The following is a 22,381-nucleotide window of genomic DNA, read 5'->3' as shown; positions in this document are numbered from 1 at the left end:
ACGTACCTCCTCTGTTTTCCATGTTTCCCTCTATATATTGTGTTGCAGCTTCTAAGCCATGTCGGTGTACATGTGTAATCTTTGAGATAGTGACACCTGAACTCGAATTTTATTTTCAACGGTCTTTTTTCACCCTGCCCGATCTCTGCTTCACTTGGGGTTCGCTGTGCATGATCTAATCGTCAACTTTCTTGGAAATCTCTGGTAGTTTTCTACCCTAGGCCCCCCCCCTCCCCCCCCCATTTCGAATAATGAGGACTTTTTGTCAAACACAAAGACTTTTTCACTAAGCTGTCAGCTTAATGTCAGTCTTATTATTGGTGTATTATGTAATGCTTTGGCTGGATGAAGAAGCCCCACGACCAAATAAGGAAACTTACAACCAAAATAAACATTGTAGCTGTTCCACAGTTGTAACGACCTGTGACGTAATCTTAAGGCCAAAGCGCGAATCCCTTACCGACCCCTTACCGAATAATTCTCGTTGGAAAATGAACAGAAAAGTCAAAAAATGGAATCTCCGCTGAACCGTTCAGCTGTGTAAACAAATGGAAATTTTCTGATCAAAAAGGAAGCTTTCATATAAACATAGTTAAGAACTATGATATAAAATTGAAAATTGAAATTGATCAACTGTTGATCTTTCTGTGCTATAGACGATAGGGGGCGTATCCCCTCTAAAATATGACAGATGTTCCTTAATTTGTAAGGGGTTACCCCCCTTACCAAGGGATATAGTTGCCCTGTCCCAATTTGTATTCCGCTTGATCATGGCGTCCGTAGTCGGCGATACTTTGCGATTAACATTTAAACTCTTACTTAGCAAGATAAGAGATAAGGGCGCTGAAAATCTTAAACATGGAGATGTGAGCGACGAGCGATTTAGAGAATTCATCGTTCGTGAACTCACGGATATTCGTGAGAAGCTCGAAGGATTGTGTAAGGTTGATCTGATCACTTCTGCCAATTTCTTCAAGGACGGAGTGAGTTTGATGTACCAAAGCTTTGCCAAATCTGGGAATGGCAGCCCAAGCATTCAAAGTGAAGTCTATAGCGACGCGTTTGATAACATCAGTCTCATGAACACTGATGTTACGAACATCGAACTAGACGAGTGGGAAGTTCTGCATTTGATGTCCGATGGGTTGCAGTTTGACAAAATCGATTGTGAAGACAAGTTTTTCGTGGAAGCGAAGGATTTCTTCAAAAAGGCAGCCGAAAGTGCTACCAAAGCTTTCAGTAACGAAGCATTGGATATCTACGACAGAGTTTTGGCGATGAAATTCAGAGCTGCGGCGACAATGCTACATTACATTAGTGAACCGGAAGTCGCAGTTGTGTTGTGCAAGAATTACATTGAGCAGCTGAATGGTTTACCGGAAGTTCTCGAGGCATTTTCTGTGCGTTTTGGTCGATTCAACATGCGAAAGCTGTTTTGTGAGATGCGTCGAGAAGCTGTTATTGGCGCAGTGGTCTCCATAAATCGCATTTTGTGGGAATATCTACATCTTTCGTCGAAGGGTGATGATGTATTACGAAACTGGCCGGTTATTCCCGCAGATTCAAGGTACAAAATCCATCCAGTTCAGAATTGGGAGGTCTGTCGCGGTTATTTTTGGAAGTTTGGTGAGTTTGGAAGTGGCCCGGCGCAGTTGAACGGCCCTGTAGATGTTGCTACAAACAGCAGTGGATCTTTCATTATCGCTGATCGTTACAACTTCCAGGTTAAAGTGTTTTCAAAAGATGGAAATTTGAGCCAAAGAATGTGCGAATTGGCTTTCTTACAAACTTTTAACGAAGACTTAGTAGATACAAACCTAATTCACCCGCAGAGTATCGATGTAGATAAGTTAGATCGGGTCTACATCTGCAGTAGCTATAAGTCGGCCCTCAGCGGTCAGTACATCAATGAAGTCATTTCCACTGATCATCAAGGAGAATTCCTCTGGAGCTTCGGAAGGGGCGTGTCTAACTTCAATCAAGGAAAGCTGACCAGCATTGCAGTAGATAAAAACAGAGAGAGGGTTTTTACTCTTTGTCAGAAGACAGTTTTTGTGCTCACTACAGGTGGAACGTTCTTGTCAAGTTTTACTTTGACAGGAGAATTCACCCAGGCGAAGGAGTCACACCTCTGTGTGACAACTGCTGGCAATTTAATCATCACAGCCAATAATGGAATGTTCTGCGTTTCCAAACGAGCTGCCAATGACATAAGTTTCAGATCACGCACAGTCCACCCAACCCGGTTTAACATGCCGCACAGAAAGATACCCAATTTGTTTAATCCGTCAGGTATCACGTTTAACCCTCACACGGAGGAAATTTCTGTTGTTGATCGAGCGAGTAACAGTTTGATTATGTTTGACACCAGAGGAAATTTTATCAGGAAAGTTTTCTTTTACGAGAAATATTCTTCCGGGGGAGCAACTGTTACCAGAGACGGTCACGTGGCCATAGCAAGCAAGTCGAGCAATAAGATTTTCATAGTGTGAACCCGTGACTTTTTTCATATTGGTTTATCAAAAATATAGCGATAGAGGAGAAAAAAGAATAGAATCTTCCATATCTCCAATACAACTGAAATTGTCCTAAAATTGAGAGAAAAAAAAACAACCGTGCAACTAGTCTTCGCCACCGTTCTTTGGGATGTCACACAACGTTCCCCGAAACTAGTTGAGGGTGTTGTGTGACATCATGAACCACTGTCTTATGGCTCAACTGAGCTTGTAACCGGTTCTCGTTCCTTACATTAAGGGTACAGAGACGATCAAGAACATTATATTGGTAAAACGATTTTCTAAGAAACTAATTGAATCAAAACGTCCATTGGGTATTTCATTATGCTGGATATTTTTTTGCCAAAGAACGATCAGATGATTAGATTGTGGTAGATAACGATGCTATTATCGTTTCGTTATATTCTTTTTACCTTGTGGTTACTTTACTTTACTCTATATTTAATCAGATTCTTCTCCATTACCATGGTTACGTGTGTCGCCTATGATGTTAGAAAATATGTTACACTGACCATGATTTTGACGTTGTAAAAAGACAAACACATAAACCAAGAACGATGAAGACATTTATTGAATAAAAAAATAACTATTGATTAGAAGTATTTCGTTCTTTTATCTCGTTTTACCCTTGTCTTTCCCACCAAGAATCAAATTAATCTGTGCTTTTTCCCAAACAGCTCTGTATACCAAACTTGGTTTCTCTTGTAATTTTCAAGGCAAGTTTTAAGACAGGCTATCTCTTATTCCATTTTTTGTCTTTTGTTCATAAACGCCCTTAGGAACTAGGAAATCTGAAGACTTTTGAGCTTGGATAAGAGGACTTCATTCTTATGACATTCCTACAAGTAAACAAACACACAAAAGTCGATCAAGAAAATTGACATCAATTATATACAATGTTAACTTAATAATTCACTAGTTCAACTGGTCAGTTGACAACGAGATGTCATGGTTTCCCTCAACTGGGCGCAATCCTAAAACGTACACAGCGGCCAAAGGACTGCGCATGAGCCAACGTTGAAACAGCTAAAAGCAAGCCAAAATAGCGGCCGAACATAGATAGTGCTCTGAAGCTGCCACACCAAGTTTTCTCACAGCAGTTGGAAACAGAGAAAAAACCAATAAGACACGGTTTTCTAAGAACTTTTTAAGGCAGAGCTCAAGACAAAGTACAAAATTAACAAAAATCCTTTGTTTTCTTATACAGATTACTAAAAGTGTTAATTTATATCGTGAATTTTGTGCAACAACGACGGTTTCTGTTTTCCTTTAATATTTTGCGCATGGTGCACGGCTGGGAAAAATTGCTCTAGCTACACATGCTCAACGTTTGATCGTTGTATTCCCAAAACCAATCCGCGTGCTATTTTTCCCGCCATTTAAACACGCGCGCCACTTTTTAGAATTTATCGCGCGAAAACAAAACACAACACGGAACCACACCTATACCAACCTCCGTAAAATCTTTTACTGTTTTGAAGTACAATCTCTCTTGCTCCACTATATCAAGATACTTCTGATTCAAGGCGTCTCTACGTTGTTTCTCTACAGCTTTCTTCTTCTCAATCTGAAATAAAGGATAAAGATTACTTAGACTGGGAAAACAGCTCAAAAGAAAAAAATTGGCGGGAAAACAGGTAACAGCAATAAGCGTGGGAAACGGGGAAACCACAGAGGAAAGCGCGGGAAAAACTGGAATTATAGGAACGGTCACGATAACAACCATTTGCACACGTTTTAAACCATCTCGTGTTTCAAATTCAAAGCGCTTTGCGTTTCTTGGAAATGCAATTCGCTTAACGCTTTAGCTTCGCGTACCCTTTGTTTATTATCCACGATTCCCTTCACAATGCTGTCAAACTGCTTCAGGAACTGTTCCTTGTTCGTTGGAGATGACATACCTCTGAAAACGAAAAAAAAAAAAAAGGGCAAAGAAGCATATCAAAATGACATTTCTTGAGCTGTTTGAAAAGAGCACAAATGACTAACAAATGTAAGCTCTGTTGACTGTTGCGTAACGGAAACAAACCATCGCCAGAAGTAACGACAACTGAGGCAACACTCTTGCTAGAAAATGGATACACACTAATAACTGATAAAAACTCGTAGAAATGACAGAACTCTTACTGTTCAAAGGTATCATGGATGGAGTTAAGCAAGTTAACCTGTAGAAATAAAAGGTCAACTCTCCATCACTATGAGTGAAGTATACAAAAACTTCAGATAATGATGTATATATATATTGCGCATTCTCCATTTAACAAATAGATTCCATGTTGTTGTTCATCTGTTCAGTAATAGATCAAAGATGACGTCAAAATGTGTTAAGAACAAGAGTGGCACACGGAGCACAGCGTGAGGAGAGGGGTGGATGGAAAGCAAAACAAACAAAGTAACTTCACGCTTCTAACCTCCTTCCCTAAATACAGCTTGGTGTCATCCAAAGTGTTGTATAGAGTGAAAAACTGCTTCGTTTCCTTATGAGTTCCAGCCACTAGGAATTAAGTGAGGAATATCATAATCACATTACCTGTAACACGGTATATTTAGATTGCAGGTAATACAAGAAATTTGAAAACAAACATGTTTAAATCGCAGCCAGTAAGTTCAGACACAGCGGTTAATCGTCGGGCACGCGCGAGGGGATCAGTTCTGGCCAGCCACGCGCCAATTTCCCGCGCAAAATTTCAAAGGAAAACAAATACGTTCAAGGAGGGAAAAGGAAAACTCGCGATTTTTCGAACCCAAAAGTTTTTTAAGTACAGGTATCCTGTTGATTTACCATTCTGTTTAAAGCCTTGCCCAAAAGTCATACGCTTTTAAAACAACGGTATTTACTGGACTGTGTGGTTGTTTGTAGCTCGTGTAAGACAACTTATTTCCGACAGACTGAAAGCACACCACCAACACATCACCAAGCCATCCCTAGTCACCTAGTTATTACAACGTTCGCTCATGCGCAGACGTTTGACCACTGTGTTGAAGCACTCACCCATAGAAGCGCAGCTGAGGGAATTTCTCTTTATACAACATATACAATATTTAGACTGCTGCGTTCTAATATTAAAAAAAAATTGTTCATGTTTTCAGCTTTCATTGAGATATGAGATCATTGGGCATTTTGGAGAGCACTCGAGAAGGTAACCAGAATTGCTCGCGGCAGGGCCTCGTTAATTGACAGATAACGCATTGTTATGTACCATGATTGTAGAGTTCCACAAATCTTCTCTGATATTGAGTCAGCTCTGTACGAGAAGGCACCTCGTCAATCTTCCTCTGAAGTGAAGATATTTCTCGGTTCTTTCGAGCCTTAAAAACAAAAACAGCATCACCTAAACGACTGGACAAAAAATTGAGGGAAAGAAGCTGAAGCTCTCCATTTTTGGAATTTCCCTGAAGATTTGGATGCCAATCTCCCTTGTGTTATGCCACGCACGACTCCACAAGTGGTCCACGCGCGAAGCACTCGTGACTCCAAGCTTCTGCAGCGCCTTTCCAAGTAAATTGAGAACTAAATGTAGGAAACACTCATACCCTATCAAGAAGATGTTTAAAACATGATTACCAGCAGAAGTCTTATTTTCTCCAATTTTGCTTTATCGGCCTCGTATTGTTTGCCGATCAGTTCCAATCTTTCCTGAAAAAAAAAAGAGAAGACACAGATGAGTCTTCGATAAAATGATTTTATTTTATCACTTGGTTTACCTCGGTACAGTACCTTCTCTTCGCTATCATCTTCAGAGCCTTGAGACTTCAGTTTTTCCAAATTGTCCTGCAAGCGAGCCATTTCCTCCTAAAACAAACAAATGATGTAGAAATAAAGAAAACTCAAACAATTTTCTTAAAAAAATCGGGTAGTTCTCAGATACGAAACTTGAAGCAAAGCTGTAAAAATCAACAATTTCTTTTCGGGCGTTAGATACCATTTGTGATTTTAACCAATCACGACTACCACCTGGTCATGCGCGTCTTCCCGCGCTTTGTTTCCGTTGAGTTCTCATTGACCCCTTGTTACATTTAGCTTTGTTCTGATTGGCAGTGGCTAGAAGAGCACTCCTCTGTTTTTACGAAAACCAGCTGAATTGTGAGAGATTATTCAGCGTTAACTGATTTGTGGTTGATTTTCTGCTATAAGTGACAGATGATTGAACAATAGGATCATATTATATATTTAAAATGAGAGAGACCTGAGCGCAAGACGAGAACGGTGTGAGGGATAGGGAGATCAAGTTGGTTTACATAATAAAACGTGAAGTTTCGGAACATAGCGGACTGTTTAGTCTCACTTCCGACAGAATCTCTCGCCGCAGATTACAGCAATTTTATCGTGCACGTGCACAGAGGACGAAAGAAATTCACTTTCAAAAATTTACGTATTGATAACGTAACTGTAAAAAATATCTGTGATTGCTTGATGGTTCTGCTAAATTAAATCTTAAAACTCTAAGGCGGATCCAGGGGAGGTTCGGGAGGTTCGGTTGAACCCACTAAATTTTCCCTCGGAACCCTGGAAATCATGTTTCCGAAGACCTACTTTAAAAGATCTTGAGCCCCTCAGAAGGGGAACAATTCTCCGAACCCCCGTTGACTAAATCCTGGATCCGCCCCAGAAACTGAGCAATTAAAGCTCAATAGAGACACGAAATGGAATCCGAGATATACTTTAGTGTTGTGAAACGTGCAACCCTGTTAAAAGCCGTTTCTAAAAATTGAGTGTGTTTAGCCCGCTTTACCTTACAGTGCGACCTGAATTGTTGCTCTTGTTTCTTCAAATTCTCATTCATGGCGACAATGGAACGAAGCTTTTGAAGAATGCTGTGAGTAAAAGTATAACTGATGAACAAATATTGAGACAAACAACTACGCTTTTAACTAGATAACAAATGATTTTGTGAATAGTACTATTACTCTTGAAAATATAGAATACCTTGCATTTTCTTCACTTTCCATTTGATTGAACTTCTCCATTTCCTCGCTGATTCTCTCTCCACGAGCTACAGCCTACAAATCGGCATAATTAAAAAACTGCACTACCCCCATAAATTTCTTATAATTATAACTCCAAGGATTTAGTGTTCAATCAAACACTATACCTTAGTTTTAATAATTTCCTTTCTTCTCGTCACCTTTCTGCCTTAAAAGTATTGATATTATAAGGAGAAATTTCTTGTTTGGTCAATCCTGGTACTAAATTAAAAGGATTAAATAACAGCTCACTATCAGCCGCTCTCTCTAGGACAGTAGCGCAGGCTCAATTCCCAACCTGCAGCTAGATATCGAGTCTACTGAAATTGACATAAGTGATTGACGCACACCTCGACAGAAATTTTAAAGAGCTCAGTTATATTTTAACATTTTAATGCATTTCACTTACCTGTGAAAGCTGTTCCTCTGCCTCAGACAAAGTTTCTTGCAGTTTGTTATGCTTCTCTTGCACCTAGAAAAGAGGACAAAAGATTAAAAGAACGTTAAACTCAGTTATAAAAGTGTTGACAAGCAGATAGAAATGAAGGCACCTTTGGACTGTCTTTTTTTTCTCCTTGAAACAACAAAATACACTTACTTGTTCAAGTTTCTTCTCCTGTACAGCAATCTGTTTCTCAAGTGATGCTACCATCCTTTTGTGAGCCTGTTCACCTCCCATTCGCTCCCCCCGGGCTTCCATGTTTCCCTGCAGTTCTGCTTGCTGAATACAGCAATTTTAAACCATAATTCAAATAGAAGCCTTCTTAAAATAAAACATATCTTCCAACTCTGAAAGTCTTGCCGGAAAAGGTCAAAGTATATTAAGTATTTGTACTTTTGTTCGAGTTTCTGGAGTTTAAGAGGACTCCACTGTCTGTGTTTCTGAAGCAAAGTCAGCTTGATAATTAGGAACATGTTTTAACACGCCCTTTGATCACTAATTGTAAACGCAACACCAAAGAAAACACAGAGATTAACCAGAAAAAAAAAAGATATCACATGAAGCCAAGGAACTTCTGGTGAAATAAATGGCTTCAAGAAAAGGAATTCACCAATAAACAAAGTTGGTTTCAGCTTTGCTTTAATAGACTTTGAGGTGGGTATGAACCAGTCACATGTAGGGGGGGGGGGCAGTGAACTACAATCATAGCAATACCCTGGTACTAACTATTTTTTGACTCTTTATAAAAAATTCCATAGCAGTTGAGTGTACCTACCCTTTCAGCATACTCTGAGGCAATCTGGGAGATCTCATCTGATTGCAGACCTACAATGGAGCCCACTGCACTCGATGAAAGTGAACCCTGGAAAAATTGAGAGGTGATAGAACGCGATGATGTGTTTGTATGCAAAGCTCTTCATTGTTTATCTACTGCAAAAGCTCTTGTAAGTCCTCAAAGTGGCTATCAATTTCCATGGCTCCTATACAAAAATCGTATTCTAGATGCATTCAGGGGGAGTGGGCTCAGTAGATGGGAGAGGGACGAGGGGGGATTTGTTGGAAACAAAAAATTCTAGATGACGTTTTTATGAGGGACTACGTTGAGAGGTGGACCTCAGGGAGCACCTGTGGCTGGTGTTTCCACAGCCTACTTGCTTCTGAAGCAGTGCCCAAATTAATTAGACAAAGCAGTAAAATACCCCTCTTAATCTAAATTAAAATTTTACCTTTGCTAGCTGGTGTTTGTTAATGGCTGCTTCTCAAAAATTCCTACACAACTCTTTGCAACAGAGATGGGGGCTTAAAAGAGAGGGGGGGGGGGCTTTTAAGAGAGGAAAGTTTGTAGAGGAGGGAGTTAAAAAGAGAGGGGGCTTAATCAAAAGGGGCCTTCTGGTATAGTATTAGATAGTAAGAAAGGTGTATCAGAAAGGAGAAATTATTAGGGAGGGTAGTAAAGAGAGGATGTTTCTTGGCTGAGGGGGCTAAATCTTACCTTATTTCCTTCCATAGCAGACATTCCTTTCAGCAATGATTTCAGACGTTTCTACAATGAAGAATGGTAGCAAATGCAACAATTAGTGAGATGGTACGATTGCTGAAGAGCCTAAAAATTAAACACAAGTTTGATTTTGCATATTTTGAACTGTAGCATGGTTCCCAACAGGCTGATGAGTATAAAGCATTAATGAGACATTTCATATGTTGTAACCTCACTAACCTGCTCAACAACATATTCATCCTCTTCACCAGTGGATACTGGTTGCATTTTTCCTGGCACTGCAGCTGCAGCAGCTTTTTTCTTTTCTGCCTGTTCTTTCTCCTAAGGAATATTAATTATAAAGAGATAAAATGCATTAAGAAAAGATCACTCAGTGATTTTTGTTTGAAAAAACTTTCCTTGTGATAAATAATGCATGTATGGGTAGCATTGTTAACTGTAAGGATCTTATTGTTAATTCTCCCCTCTGGCTGCTACACATTTCCTTGTAAATTAGTTATGAGAATTTGGTGTTAGATCAAGATAACAACTTCTACCTGATAAGTTTGATTATTCTCATTACCTGGATAAGGTATGGATATCATGGTAAGAAGTTACATGTTAATCACTTCTGGAAGTTAAAGGATTAACATGAATGCATACTTTGTTGGTAGTCACTTGCCTTATCTCTCTGTTCCTTGCTGAACCCATATTGCCTGTTATCAAACAATACAAAAAATGGAAAATTACAATCAAGTTCTTTTTAATATAGAACATGGCCATTATTAACTAAAGGTTATTTTCACAACAAAGTATATCAATTGAACTCACCAGCCATACTCCAAAAGTGTTGTCCTAACCTGGGTTTCTTCGTCAGTTTGTGCCATGGATTCTGGTTTGCGATATCTTCTCTGTGGTTTATAGGTATCCTAAATAGGAAATAAATTAAGGTATGTAATGTGCTATCTCCAGTTGAGGAATAAAGGAAAAACCAGCATCTGCGGGCCCTGCTAGGAGGACAATACAAGCAACCAACCTTGAGGCTTTTCATTCCAATTATACACTTTGGCTTCTTTGTATTAAATTCTAAGTCCTTGGGAAAAACAAAAAAAAAAGATGGAAGGTAGCAATTTAACAATTTGACAGTGTATTAACGTGCTCTGTACTCTTATCAACATCGATATTCATCATCACAGAGGGCAAAATGTTGTGGACTCACAAGGCGCAGCACAATTATTTCATCACGTGACATGTTATGTGACACATTGATGTGACAAGCATTGTCTGTTTTCACATCTACAACTTCAAATTGGCTAATCAGATTGTGATATTACTGCTAATTGTGATAAAAAAGTATCTAATTATCACTCACAAACTGCTTGTCTTAAATATCCCATGAAGAAGTTGGTATCCCTGGAAATTATACCTGTGGAGTTGAGTGAAACTTGTTGAACTGTGACACAGAAAACTCTCTGATGTAGTCACCCATTTCTTCTTTTCTCTCAATTGCCTTCTTCACCAGCCACTGATGGAAAAAAATTAGACTTCAACTTCTTTTACTGGGCATTCATGCATTTTAAACATTTCATGAGAATTACAAATTGCAGTAAGTTTCCAAAGCATGATTCCAGACACAATTGAATGATGCAAAAACAGTTGGCTTATTGCTATAAGAAACCTAATAGTCCACACACATGTAGCTGTGCATTCTAAAAAATATCCATACCCCTACCCACAGAGGTTCTATAGAGTTTAATCCCCTCTCTATGGGCACCCTTCTAGAAATTTAGGATTTGTTTCACCCCTCTCATATACATTTTACTGCCTCTCCCCTATTGGTTTGGATATTTTATCATCTTTTACCTGGATCACTGGGAAAATGTGGATAAAATCCAAGCCTTGGATTTGATGGGGTTCAAGTCGATGAGGACATTTCATGCGTGGAAGCACAGCAACAATCTTCTCAGTCAAGGCTCTGCATGGGTCAACAATAACACATGGCTGTTGTAACATGGTGTAAAATGACATTGATTCATAACTAACAGCTATTTCTAGAGACAATTCTTAGATAATGGGAAAGACACTGCAAGGCTGTGCTCTAAGAAAATTGAAGGGAGCCCAGTACTCTGAAACTGTGAAATCCAGGGTGCCCAGCATATGCTTCTATTAAAAAAACTAAGATTCCAGAGTCGCTCAAGAGCAAAAGTAAGGCGCCTGGGACCACCGGGCACTGCTAGACCACAGCCCTGCACTGGTGATAAAAACAATACTATTTCTCCCACTTTCCATAGAGAAGTTATCAGCACATTTTCATGCGTAAAAGAGATGAGAAAAAAGAAAAATACTAGCTAGGGTATGGCTTCTTGCTCCTCTTTGAGAAATAAGGAAATTTCTATCGCAAAAGAACCTCAGTCATTGAAAGTAAATGGCTGTTTAACTTACATCTTTTGTCCAATGGTGGAATTTTCTTGAAAAAGAAGATCCACATCTATGTCAAAGTCACAGACTGATATACACCATGTCATGCCACCTACAACCTTGGATATAACATTGCATTTGAAATTTGATAGTTGATATTTCCTAAAAGTATTGTTCAAAAGAAGATTTAAAATTTTCGACAAAAACCTACACAGTGAAATACAGAATAGAAAAGATCCTTACTCAAACAAGTGTTACAGTTGAATGATAAGAGACAATACGATATCTTATCACCAACCTTGTCAAATGGTGACAGCACTTTGATTCTTGCTCTGAAGTATCCTGCAGCCAGGAGAAGTTCCACAGTTTCTGCCATTTTAATGTTTTGTTCTTCATCTTCCCGGGTCTCAATCTGTGGTAAAAATTATGGAAAAAGCCAAATTTGCATTTTGAATGGCTCTCATTGGTCACATTTTCCACAACTTTTAACAGTTGAAGTGGAATTTGTTTAACTGATTTAATCCCAGTTGTATAATTGACATCCTGTTTAAATCAGGAAGGAGGTTACTTATTGTAGATAGGGCTTCTAAGAAATATTTTGCAACTGGCTGATGTTCCTTAATGGTATGAGGTTGAGGGTGGGGATTAAGGCAATGTGAGACAGAAAGTTAGGACAAGCAACATGCCCCCCACCCCCTCCCCCTTCCCCCTCCACTCCTACTCCTTTCTATCAAAATAAGAGAGGAGAATTTGCTACCTTTCTATAATCAAGAAATGGATAGATATTCTAGTCTTCTCGGATAAGGACGAACAAACCATAGGCCCTGTCTCCTGGATGTATACAAAACATGGACCGGGGTCCATGGACCGCCCCTATGGAACCGGTCCATGGACCACCCCACTGGAACTGAGTTTTGTCATACACTAAATAAATAAATAAAAGGACTTCCTTTTACGCGGGGTAGTACAACAAAGTCTTGTGACTGTACATAGCTCGCAATACAGGAGTACTTTGTGGGTACGAGCAATAAATACTCACCTAACCTTTGGATCGTTTCAAGGCAGCTGCCATCTTGGATGAGGGAGCACGAAGGGGCTGGAGTGAGTTTGTGTTATCCGGCAACCTACCCCCTCCATGGTTATGCTTCGTTTAATATGGAAACTAAATGATTCTGTGCTCTCTCATTAAAATTACAAGCTATCCATTAAACATTTTCATCAATATACCTTGATTACAAATTTGTGTTCATAGGGTAAACTGGGGTCCATAGGGGTGGTCCATGGACCCCAGTCCATGTTTTGTATACATCTCCGTCTCCTGCAGGGTTAGCCGAGGGTAGGAGATGTTAATTTCCCATGCACGAGATTACTGTGTTGTGGATGTCCTCCCCTGGAGTGGGATGGTTGGGAATTGGCCCTGTAAAGCCCCCATGGTGAGTGGTCAACTAATGTGTGTATGTATATATGTATGTACCAATGAGAGAGTTTGTTCCAGGATTGGACAACTTCACTTCAGTTAGGGCAGAGTGTTCCACAATCACAAAAGTGGTACAAGCCAGAAAAATTCTCCAGCTGGCACTCGGATCACTGATATAGTTGTAAAGTTATTGGTCTTGTACAAATGTTTTCTCAGAAATGCTAAACAATAAAGTTAAGCCTGTGTTTACTAGAAAGCGACGGCCGTGATCAGCGGAAAGTTCCACCCTGTAACATTCCCAATCATATCGCTTCCATTCACAAACGATTCAATCAAGATCTTCCACCCCAAATGGGGGGAAACAGTCACCGTATCCGTTCACTGTCAATAGGACAATTTATATGTAACTGTAAAATGAGTGGGCGCTTCACTGACAAGAGTGTTTACATCATATTGCAACCGGAAATACCACGAAACAACACCTACTTTCCTTACAAAACTCGGCGAGTATTTTTAACAGGATTAACCCGAAAAGTTAATAAAATGAGCACCAACCTTTCTAACTTTTCCTTCCGCATCTACCTCTGGTTGAGAGAACTTCTCGCTAAAGGTTTTTACACCAGCAAATCGGGAAGAATCACGAGCGGCGGCCGCCATTTTGAAATCTTGCAATGTAACGAGCCCGCAATCAGAAGTTTTTACAGTAACCACGTGACGTTGTATGTGGATACAAATCGCTTACAAATTTTTATCATCGTAAATACAAACGAAAATATTAACTAGTTTTTTTATAAATTCGGCGATCGACTGTCTTTCTTTCAAAGGTTACATCACGGTGACTTATATGAAAGATTTTGGTTCGTTGTAAGGCTCAATGTCAAGAAGATTTCGCCCTGCATCGTTGGGTTCCCAAAGTGGGATTTACAGCGTTCGTGGATCTGAATTGGCCCGGAGTGGAAACACAACTCCTAATAAAATCCGATGTGTTGTGGAGCTTTTAGATGATTCGGAATTTGTGATTGATATTGATGTAAGTAAAAACAGTTTGTCGTTGTATAATTGTAAATTTGGTTCAGTTTTGTGTGTGTACAGAGCAAGGCGTTGTTGAATCTGTCGGGCTTCACACAGTTCTTTTGAAATAGCACTCGACAATTTAAGTTAATTATCCCGTGTAGAGAAGGATATGGATGTTGTTTAATTGTTGTTCGTCCGCGTTCAAGTTAAATTTACGACTCTACTGAGCTAAGCTGTACAATAGGATAAGCCTCTGTTTTGAAAATTATATGCGTAATTTCACTCTTGATTCTCACTTATTATTATAGTTGATCAATCTTCATTTGGGAAGAACACTTGTGAACCTTTTTTAACGCTCTTGAAAAGTTGACTTGCTGGTATTTTGTGGATTGTCCTAATTAACTCGCGACCATTTTACCATTTTCTAGCCTCGCAAATTGCTCTCGGTTTGGTAATCGCTCCATGTGCACTTTGAGTAGTTTGGGATTTTTGCGATGACGTTCTGGGCAAAAACCACAAAGGCATCTCGAATGATCAAACATCGCATGAAATTAAGGCGATTTTGATCGAGTTAAATGTGTTTAAAAAATAAACACCAAAATTTGAAAAAAACTGTCAAGCTCTGGGAAAACATCTAACTTTAAATTACGTTTTGATGAGCTTCAAAACTCCGGCGGTGTATTGTATATTTGCATTATCTTTTAAAAAAATCTCGGAAAGTGAAAGAAGCCGGAGAATGCTTTTGACAGTTACAAATTACGCATATTTTCACACCTTGGTGTTTTCTTCCAGTGAAAAATTTACGACGGAAAGAAGCAGAAATCCCATAGAGTGTTTTGAATTGAATCACCGTTTTCTCTTTTAGAACTTATGTGCATTTCTTCAATATATTCCTGTTCTATTTTTGATCACGATTTAGCTGTAAAGTGTCGAGAGCAGTTCAAATATTTTACTAGTATCATGTTGCAAGAACATTTTATATTTTTGATCTTGTCATCCAAATACTCAGCCTTTTTTGGGGTAAATTTCTAATGCACTATATATGAGATGATGGATATTATACTTTAATTCGATGTATGTAGTTTTTCATAGACACCGTTTCATCTGTGAGAAGATATATGTTTATGAGAAAAAAAATCCTACCAATTATAAATATTTAAAATCTTCAAAAGGATTTACAATTTTATTTAATGGGTTCTTCATTACGTGAACGGAATGTGAATGAGTCTGAGTCATCATTTTACTGTAAATCACTTTCTAGTTATTGTTTCATAATTATGTAAATGAAAAAAAGTAATTAACTTATTTTCAGTTATGTATTATGATGTCATTTTCAATTATATACTTGATTTTTTCCTATAAACCTCATTATTATTTTCTCTCTGTTGCTTTCACAAGGTATTGTCTGTGTGCTAGCACAGTATTAGATTTTTAAAATTATGTAATGTTTTCTGTAATAATTTTAGGTTTTCTCAGGAACATCAAGAAGATTAAAATTAGATAATATTTCTTGGAACTCATTTTCTGTGGTAGTGTGTTCAGTACACAGCATAAATCAGATAAGATGGAAATTTGATAATGATATCCTCACAAGTAGAAATTCTGACTGGCAATTTCTTACAATTTTTTAATTAAACCTTCAAATTTTCAGAGAGGTCTTAAAGGATCTGTCAAAAGGCCAAGTGAATTCATTCATATTTCTGTGTTAAATGTTTTAAAGCCAATTTAATTAATAAACTTGGGACTTAGCAATAGTTTGGATATTGTGAATAAACTTGGGACTCAGTTAGCAATAGTTTGGATATTCTGAATTATCAAAGTGTATTTATTCTTTTTTTCTTTTACCTGAATTTTAAACCTCTGATCATCTTGGACTCCAGTGCTATCAACAGATTCTATTTTTAGTACCATCATTTATAAAATGCTAAATTAGCATTATGAATCTTTGATGGCCCAACATTCTGGTTCAAATCTGTTTAATATTTTTAGCATCATTGTCTCACAGATTTGAAACAACTGTTTGTGATTTGCATCTGTAGAAAATATAAATGATAAAAAATAATGTGGTTTCCACAGATGTTGTTAACTACTTGATAATTTGTTAATCTGTTGACCACAGATTTTTTGTTGATGCTTCATCAATATGAGCTATTTCTTGACATTCCAGAAATGTTTACATTTTGTGATAGCTTTAAATCTTGCAAACATTCACTGTCTTTGCTTTATTTAGAAACATTCCAGGGGTGACGTTTTGCTGGAAGCTGTGTACAAGCATCTTGACTTGTTGGAAAAGCACTTCTTTGGTCTTCAATATGTTGCTGATTCTCCAGAAAACTTGGTAGATAAAGTCCAAATTTTTTCTGTAATGTTTACTTGATCGCAGAACCTGTGTCAAATTTACCTCTTTAGTAACCCAGTGACCCTTTCGCTCCCAAGAATTCAAAAGTAGACTAAGTCCTCCTTACTTTCCACCTTATTTCTTATAATGTGAGTTTGTTTTGTGAATTTTCCATTAACCACCTTTTCTCCTGTTTCATTCTTTATTAGCAATGGCTTACTTCTGAAAAGCAAATCAGGAAACAACTGAAACGTAAGTACTGATATTGTTACTTTGTATGTACAATAAAAAATGTTTGTGTCTTTGTTGCCACGTACATCAGGAGAGTCATTTCCTTTTGAAGGTCTTGTTACATATTAGGAACTTTTATAAGAGGTGGATAATAAATGCAGTTACACTAGACAACTAATTTGTTCATGAATGTGCCTGGATTCATATTATCACCTTCGAACTTTAGTGCGACTCACAAAGAAGTATGAACGTATAACTCTGTAGTGTCTAAAAGTGAAAAGCAAGCCACAAAAGGCAACCACGAAGACAAACAAAAACAGTACACACAGTACACGTTTTTAATGTAATCTTCTTGAGCTTACACTTCTCCAGATGTATACTTTTACATATACAACCGCTGTCCAAGTGTACTACAAACTCCCACTTTAATATGGATATATCAACAAAGTTGAAATGGTAAATTGGCCACCGTAATGATTACAAAAGCTGACGTTTCGAGCGTTAGCCCTTCGTCGGAGCGAAGGGCTAACGCTCGAAACGTCAGCTTTTGTAATCATTACGGTGGCCAATTTACCATTTCAACTTTGTTGATATATCCAAATTATTTCGTTACTCCCACCGACGCAGCCCCAAACAGTTTCTTTCGAAACTATCAGCTTTTTTTCCCACTTTAATAGACTTACATTACTTATAAAATCTTATTGTTAGTATATAACGGTATCAATGGACTTTCACCAAGTTATATATCCAATTTGCTCAGCTTTTGTACCAGCTCCTACTCTTTGCGTTCTTGTTCGAATAAGTTACTTCAAGTCCCAAGATCTAAGCTTAAAGTGCACCTACACCCAAAAAATTTTTTTCGCTTAACGAAGTAAGCTTATTTTTTTGAGTATTTCTGCGCAAAAATTTTTTTATTTGCTCAAATCTTCAATTTTCTATGCCCAGTCAAAATACGGAAAATCGGCCGCCATCTTGCCCCACGACCGAGTTTAAAGAGGAATGGCTCTAGTGGGTAATGTGACGTCAAATCGAGAACACGAAAGTCTGCATTTCACACATTTTCACTTGTTTGGGAAGGTTGTAGTCGATAATTGTCCGAAAATATGCCGACTAAGCGTATTGTAGAAGGATGTAGCAACGTGCGAAATTTGCAAGAGGGTATCGCGCTTCATACATTCTTCATACAACACACCTAGACGGCATATTTCGGACAATATCGACGACAATCTTCCCAAACAAGTGAAAATGTGTGAGATGCAGACTTTCGTGTTCTCGATTTGACGTCACATTACCCGCTAGAGCCATTCTTCTTTAAACTCGGTCGTGGGGCAAGATGGCGGCCGATTTTCCGTAGTTTGACTGGGCATAGAAAATTAAAGATTTGAGCAAATTAAAAAATTTTTGCACAGAAATACTCAAAAAAATAAGCTTATTTCGTTAAGCGAAAAAAAAATTTTGGGTTTAGGTGCACTTTAAAGTGCTACTGAAACGTAATTTTCATATCCGAGATTTTTGCAATATACGATTGATAGATAGATACTTTATTATAAACACCTTGCAGCCATAGGCTGAATTATGGAATATGTACAAATACAGATGATAAAAAAGGAGGTATAAAATATTACAACTTTGTCATTAAGAAAGAAGGAACATTATCTACATCTTATAAATATGGCTAAAAATAAAACTGTTCTTCAAGTGCTTGGTTTTGCATGTGGGGAGAGTGAAATCACAAAGGCATAATAAAGTTTGAATGTTATTTGCAAACACTGTGTACTTTTTTTGGGCCAATGCATAGCGAAAAGTACATTTTTAACCATTCGAAGTTGACCGGCTGAGATCAAAATTGGCAGCCATCTTGGTGTGGCCAAAACAGCCCTGTGACGTCACTGGTTGTGTACTTCTGTGAAAGAAGAGTAAAAGCATGGAGTGTGGCTTGCATGTTGGGAAGCCGAAAAAGAGGATTTTGGGCAAAATGTCATATTCGTCTTCTTCATCGGTGGCCATATCGGCATCTTGGCTATCTGTGAGAGGTTCGCCTCGATAGGGAGCAAAATTCCCGTTCAACCCAAAATAGATGCCACCATCTTCCTCTTCGCTATTGGAGACAACTTCGCTTCATTCAGAAGAAGGTTCACTTGACAAAACTTCAATATCTGCCATCTCCTTTGCCCACGAATACAAACAAACAGTGAGTGAAATAAACCACGGTATCGGAGTGAACACAACCATTGACGTCATTAATCCATTTCGCTCGGTACCAGATAGCCTGCAGTGCTGGCGTATTTTGGGCACATGAGTGCACATTTTCGTATTAGGCTGCCATCTTAGGTATGGTAACTGTGTAGGATTGGGGTGAGGAAATATTTGCCGAGGGAGTAGGTGTTAAGTGGAAAAATGGGCAACGGGGGAGAGGGAGGGGAAGGAGCTTTTTTCCTTCCCCTCCCTCTCCCCCATTTCCCATTTTTCCACTTAACACCTACTCCCTTGGCAAATATTTCCTCGCCCCAATCCTCCACTGTTACCAAATCTAAGATGGTGGCCTAATACGAAAATGTGCAGTCGTGCGCCCAAAATACGTCGGCACTGCAGGCTAGGTACCAGAGCCCGGACATGGTTTTGTGTAAAATTTTTGATTTGAACGGTTAAAAAAGATATCTTATGCTTCTTTTTGGCCAAAGCAAATTATCTCATGATTATCAGCATATTCAAAACTACAGGTTAGAGCAAAAATTTCAGTTACGAAAATTTCATTTCAGTAGCACTTTAAGTCTTATGGTGATCGAAGATTTTCTATTGCAGGACCTAAATTATGGAACAGCATATCTGCATCTTTAAGAAATGCCGATTCCTTGAATTCTTTCAAAAAACACTTAAGACATATTTAATTCACCAAGCCTTTTTCGATTTGTAAATATATTTCTGATTAATTTCCATGCTTATATAGATTTTTCAGAGTTTTTTAACACATTTTGTGATATTGTTAAGCACCTAGAGCAATTAGTGATATAGATGCTATATAAATAAAGTTTATTATTATAATTATTATTAGTGTGTGAAGTGTATGAAGGTATGTTTATTTAAGGGTGATATTATCCATCCCCTCTCCCTCCAGCTGGGCTGCCAGTACAACTTCATTGTTCAGGGAACTAACTACACATCCTAACAGCAAGGCTGTGCTCTAAGAAAAATTGAAGGGAGCCCAGTGCTTTGAAACTTTGAAATCCAGGGTGCCCAGTATATTGCTTCTTTTGAAAAAAATTAAGATTCCTGGGTTGCCGAAGAGCAAAAGTAAGGCGCCAAGGGCCACCAGGTGCTGCTAGACTACAGCCCTGTAACATTAGCATTCACATTCTCCACACTCTTGCTTTCACAATTCCTGTGGTAATGACAAGGAGAATTTGTGTAATAATCAGGAGCTTCTTGAATTGGTGATCATTTTCTTTATTCTCATGACTTTAACACACACGATTGAAGGGTAATAGCAGTGGTGGTGGTAGCTCCTGGATATCTTAGGCACTCAACCTCTGTTTAGCAATGAAATTATCCACACTGACTATTAGGGACTTTAAGCAGTCAGGACGGCAATGCCAAGGAAGACTTTGATTAAAAAATGAATTTCTACTCTTGGTCAGAATTTCAAAAATGGCTGCATGAGCTTACTGTCTCATAAGGTGCCACAGCTCAACTTCAGCATGACGTATAGAAGTAGCGTTGAGTTCCAAATGGAAATGAAATTAATTTGCTGTCGCAGTTTCGGTTTGCAGACGACGCAAATTTTGGCGATTTCATGTTGTTGTTTTGCATAGGATGGCTAAGAAATGTACAAAGTTTCAAAACGCACGTGCTGAGCTATTGTTCTGCCAATTAGATCTCTTGTTTTTTCTCGTCCTCGTTGCCGTCGCCGTCGTGGTTGCTTAAGGTCCCTATTACTTAATTTGATGCAGCTACTTTTGATTTTTCCTTCACAGGTGGTCCACCCTACATATTTTATTTTAGAGTGAGATTTTTTGCCTCAGATCCTTCCAAACTTTCTGAGGATGTAACAAGGTATGAAAATTATAGATTATTCACCCCAAACTTGATGTATTATCAACAATTACAACCTTGTTCTTCTTATTAATTTCATGGTTGAAATATTTTCAGCTGTTAATCATTAATTAAATTGTACATTTGCAGATATCAATTCTATCTTCAAATAAAACGAGACCTTTTGACTGGAAGGTAATGTATGGTATCAAACTTTTAGATAAATAAACTACTCTTTTCTGGTGACAGATCTCTGATTTACTTTAACACATAACCTGCTCATTTGCAGGTTTACAAGACCTTCAACCCTTTACACCCTAACATCAGCATGCATATTCTCCATACTGCTCTCTCTCCATTTCACTTGGCATTGACAGGGAGAATTTGGTTACCAATCAAGAGCCTCTTTAGTTGGTGATCATTTTCTTTATTCTCATGACCTTGATGTTTGATTCAGGGGTGATATTGTAAGGAGAAATTTAATACTGGTCACACTGAGTGGTTAAAGGCTTAATATGAGTATGATTTCCATTTTGCAGATTGCCATGTTTGTATGACACTGCAGCAGAATTAGCTTCCTATGTACTTCAAGGTGAAATTTTTTTTCTTTCAAATAAATTTTTGTCATCAACTGGTTTAGAAATTACAAATTTAGATGAGAAATTTCAAGATGAGTAAACTTGCTTTTCTGAACAGGTCATAAATTCTGTTCAAAGAAATTTCTCACTGTTCTCCCTTGCCACTTGAGCCATTAAAAGATGCAGTCTTATGCTCAAAAATACAGCCAAATTTGTTGAAGTCAAGACATTCAAGGGAGATATTCTCCCAAAACATTCATTTCATTTAATTTATTAGATTCGCCAAGAGGCAGGGACACCGCAACAGCTTTCACCAATTACTGTGGGCCCAGTACCCACCCATCCCACCCCAGGGGAGGACATCCACCACACAGTAATCTCGTGTGTGGGAAATTAACGTCTCCTACCCCTAACCCTGCAGGAGACAGGGCCTAGATAGATAGATAGATACTGTGAAATTACTATGTACATGTATACATTTTATTATTAAAAGTACATAGTTCATTGTAAGGGGGAATTTGTACATTATTTGTGGCTGTTGACTATTCTGGCCGAAGCAATAAAAAAATTTTTTTTTTAAGTCCATTTGTCTTGCAAAGTATCAAAGCAAAGGTACACTTGTGCCTTAACCTATGAGAGCTTACATAGCAGGGTGGTAAAAGTTTACTTTATTTGTGCTGATGATCATTCATTATATCGCGAAATGTTGCTGTACACATATTTTCATGGTGGTCTTTCACAGTTGGAAGATTCATAATAGCTAAGGCCTGTTCGTATTGCATACCAGGACAAATGATTCTCGTAGATCCTGAATATGTTCTAGTTCTTGGTGGAGGTATTCAGGAAGAGAGTAAGGAAAAACTTGTGCTGCATAATCAATTATGGATCGTACACATGCCGTGTAAAAGAGGCAAAGGTCTTTTGGTAGAACGTGAGCTCTTTTTAGCTGAACAAGG

General features: G+C 38.4%; 3 protein-coding genes across 4 annotated transcripts in view; 2 read left to right on the top strand and 1 right to left on the bottom strand.

The window, feature by feature from the left end:
* Nucleotides 1-726: 726 nt before the first annotated feature.
* On the top strand, nt 727-3,115 carry LOC111327375 (uncharacterized). Its single transcript, XM_022931535.2, has one exon. The coding sequence runs from the start codon at nt 771-773 to the stop codon at nt 2,490-2,492; it is 1,722 nt and encodes a 573-aa protein (XP_022787270.1). The 5' UTR covers nt 727-770; the 3' UTR covers nt 2,493-3,115.
* On the bottom strand, nt 3,070-13,937 carry LOC111327374 (coiled-coil domain-containing protein 93). The gene is made up of 23 exons (XM_022931534.2): nt 13,791-13,937; nt 12,117-12,230; nt 11,843-11,937; nt 11,264-11,375; nt 10,827-10,925; nt 10,437-10,493; nt 10,232-10,329; nt 10,083-10,116; nt 9,641-9,742; nt 9,416-9,466; nt 8,699-8,785; nt 8,080-8,202; nt 7,891-7,953; nt 7,444-7,517; nt 7,250-7,331; nt 6,235-6,309; nt 6,082-6,153; nt 5,717-5,825; nt 4,928-5,010; nt 4,644-4,681; nt 4,335-4,419; nt 3,970-4,083; nt 3,070-3,355 (listed from the first exon to the last, which is right to left on the bottom strand). The coding sequence occupies exons 1-23, from the start codon at nt 13,890-13,892 to the stop codon at nt 3,299-3,301; spliced, it is 1,926 nt and encodes a 641-aa protein (XP_022787269.1). The 5' UTR covers nt 13,893-13,937; the 3' UTR covers nt 3,070-3,298.
* LOC111327373 (tyrosine-protein phosphatase non-receptor type 4) overlaps nt 13,817-22,381 on the top strand; it is a 24,968-nt gene continuing 16,403 nt past the window's right edge. The window contains exons 1-7 of one of the 2 annotated variants that reach the window (XM_088739936.1): nt 13,817-13,954; nt 14,060-14,265; nt 16,480-16,587; nt 16,797-16,839; nt 20,790-20,868; nt 20,998-21,042; nt 21,387-21,439. In XM_088739936.1, coding sequence (XP_088596062.1) covers nt 14,110-14,265; nt 16,480-16,587; nt 16,797-16,839; nt 20,790-20,868; nt 20,998-21,042; nt 21,387-21,439 — 484 coding nt within the window. In that variant the 5' untranslated portion in view covers nt 13,817-13,954; nt 14,060-14,109. The other variant, XM_022931532.2, reaches the window with a different exon arrangement.

Source organism: Stylophora pistillata, chromosome 12 (assembly GCF_964205215.1).
Source record: "Stylophora pistillata chromosome 12, jaStyPist1.2, whole genome shotgun sequence".
In the NCBI taxonomy this organism is placed as follows: domain Eukaryota; kingdom Metazoa; phylum Cnidaria; class Anthozoa; order Scleractinia; family Pocilloporidae; genus Stylophora; species Stylophora pistillata.
Note: the sequence above shows the minus strand (reverse complement) of the source record. Positions and strands in the feature narration are given on the sequence as shown.